This window comes from Triticum urartu, chromosome 1, assembly GCF_003073215.2.
Source record: "Triticum urartu cultivar G1812 chromosome 1, Tu2.1, whole genome shotgun sequence".
NCBI lineage: Eukaryota > Viridiplantae > Streptophyta > Magnoliopsida > Poales > Poaceae > Triticum > Triticum urartu.
In genome coordinates this window covers 518,147,446-518,150,140 of record NC_053022.1, presented here as the reverse complement: position 1 = coordinate 518,150,140, position 2,695 = coordinate 518,147,446, and the positions used below count along the sequence as shown (strand labels likewise).

Here is a 2,695-nt window from a genome sequence, read left to right as displayed (position 1 = left end):
CGTATGCACGTAGACGGAATACGGCTCCATCAGGCACGCGCATGCCCGGGCCCACCGCCACATCCACTTGGCCGGGCCACCTGCATACGCACGACGCGATCGGTACCTACACATCGACGTCGACTGAACTTTTGCGATAGTATTATTTTTGTTTCCACCGAAACTCCCTCTACTGCATGGCACCGAAAAATGGCAATTTCCACGTTCCCGAGACTACCCTTGGCCACCCCACTGCGGAGCGGGGGTGTTTCGGACATTTGCCACCCTCCGCGAACCCTATAAAGCAGCCCCAATACGTGACAGTGCAGGTACGCTCTCCCCGTTAGCCGAGTGGTGGTCAGCTAGCGAGCTGAGGCCACTCGTACGCAGTGGCATTCCCGTGAATACACGGGCGACGGCCGGCCGGGGATTTCGTCGCCGGAGAGTGTAGAGTAGATTGTACAGAGAGAATTGTTAGCTGTGTATCAGGGGAGAGATTAGAGACAGGGGAGGGGAGATCTAGAGAGAAGGGTCGGGAGGGGCCAAGATAGAGGGGAGGGTGCGCAGGAAGCTGATGAGGCTCTTGTCGTTCGTGCCCTGCGGCTGCCGTGCTGGACCCATCGACGACGCGCCGCCTGCGGATCAGCAGGCTGCTGCCACGACCACCGGCGCGGCGGCGAGGAGGAGGCGGAGGAGGGCCAGGTCGCTGGGCGGCTCGCCGCAGTGGAGGCCGGCGCTTGGGGACATCTATGAGGGTGTCGCGGTGGACGTGAGCAAGGCCGCAGCGGGTGGGCGCGTCGTCCCGGCCAGGCCCGGCAGGGTGGCCTCCAGGGTCCTGCCCCGCGCGCACAGCGACGAATACAGGTACGCGTCTCTCTTTCTACTAGTAGATCTTTGTGGTGCAAATAATCGAAGTTAACTGATTACATGGGTGTGAACGTGCGCAGGCACATCGAGACGGCGTCGTCGATGCCGGCGTTCGCGCCGACGGCGTTCCTGTTCTGATGACGGCGGTGGACCGGCGATGACGACCACGAAAACCAAGCAGCAGAATCGGAAGTCTATATACAGATTGCTATTACTGTCTACGTATTGCAGGACTAAGGATCTGTACAGGGAATAAACCGGCTCCCGTGATGGCGAGCTGGATTAATTAATTAATCAACTACTCCTACTAGCCTATATGCGCGTCAGTGCGTGCCGCGTGTACGTAATTGTGATGTGTGTGTATCTCGGCAGGGTACGGTTGCCCTGCACTGTACATGCATCACGTACCATGCATGCATGACCTTGTAAATCCTATGTCGAACTCATGGTGTAAATGTCATGTACATATATCTGTAATAAAATTACTATAGTTTATAGTATAAATCAAAGTATACAGTACATCTTACGGAAACATGTATATAAATCAATCTGTGGGCGAATCCCTACACTCGTCAAGCCGAAAGGTTTTCCTCCTCCCCACAAGCGGACTCCAGCGCGACTATGGTTTTCTTGCCTCCTGCCGGTGTCGCAACCAATCTGCACTGTCTTGTGGCCTTAGGACCATGGTGGCGTGGTGCACTGATCGATCTAGGATTGGAGCAAGCTCCGGGTCCAATTTTTTTGTCATCACGAGGGAAAAATTTAACGTCCATCAGGCTATAGCTATCACAAAAGAATATCTCAAATATGGTTCAATTGCACCCAAAATTTAGAAAACTCAATGTTTAAAGATACAACAAAACAGATAAACAAATGACAAAAACTACGAAGAGTACGTGCAGTAAAAAGAGTACCAAATCAATGGCTTGCTTCATAAGTGTCTTCCATAACTTGATCAACGGTGAAAGAAGAGCCAACACCTTATAGAAATCAAAAGCAAAATTTCATAAAAGAAGACATAAACATCAAGTGAAACAATTAACATTGTACAAAGTTGAAAACTTACTACTACGACGAGGCAAAATTCCTTTACGAGATCTATAGGATTGAAAGCGATATATAATAGCATCATCATCAACCTGTGCAAATATTTCTCGCTCAATATTGCAACCATGAAATAATTCAACCAATCATCACCCATCTTATTCCTTAACTCGGTCTTGATAATACTCATAGCTGAGAAAGCTCTTTCCACTGATGCGCTTGGAACAGGCAAAATCAATGCCAACTCAATAAGACGACATACCAAAGGAAAGACCATGTGTCTATCAGTCTGAACCATCTTCACTGCAAGACTACCAAGGTCATTACAACTAACAAAACTTGAATCAGCTCTCATCAACAATGAAGTTTTCAAGTTGGTTTCCAAGGACAAAAGAAATCTCATATGTGGAGAAGTCATCAACATACATCTCAGCAAGTTGAACAAGTTTGTCTTCATCAAATTTAGCAAATGAGTTCTTTGGATCAAGACAAGCAATCATCTCACCAATTGAGTAGATCTTTCAGCAAAGCGATGACTTCAACGGTCTTCGAGCCGCGATCCCATCATCATTCCCAACTTGTATCATGACTTCATTTCTCCTCTCCTTGTGAGCTCTCTGTAGTCCCTATATCGGTTTGCAAAACGACAACAACCGATCACTATCAAATACTCATGACATACATAAATTTTACAAATAGAATAACATTAACTTTGTATAACGATTATACCTTTACCTGAAGAACCGTTCTTTTTATCCACCAAATACTTCTTGCGGTTACGTTTCCAGTGTCCTTTCTGCTTGCA

The 2,695-nt window shown here is 47.9% G+C and overlaps 1 protein-coding gene across 1 annotated transcript; it reads left to right on the top strand.

The window, feature by feature from the left end:
- The first annotated feature begins 307 nt into the window (after positions 1-307).
- On the top strand, positions 308-1,372 carry LOC125524808. The gene is made up of 2 exons (XM_048689838.1): positions 308-843; positions 927-1,372. The coding sequence occupies exons 1-2, from the start codon at positions 554-556 to the stop codon at positions 982-984; spliced, it is 348 nt and encodes a 115-aa protein (XP_048545795.1). The 5' UTR covers positions 308-553; the 3' UTR covers positions 985-1,372.
- The last annotated feature ends 1,323 nt before the right edge of the window (positions 1,373-2,695 follow it).

Excerpts from the sequence above, each read along its gene's own strand:
- LOC125524808 (XM_048689838.1), top strand. The coding sequence starts at position 554 with ATGAGGCTCTTGTCGTTCGTGCCCTGCGGCTGCCGTGCTGGACCCATC. Across the intron at positions 844-926 it reads GCGCACAGCGACGAATACAG|GCACATCGAGACGGCGTCGT; the intron begins GTACGCGTCTCT and ends GAACGTGCGCAG.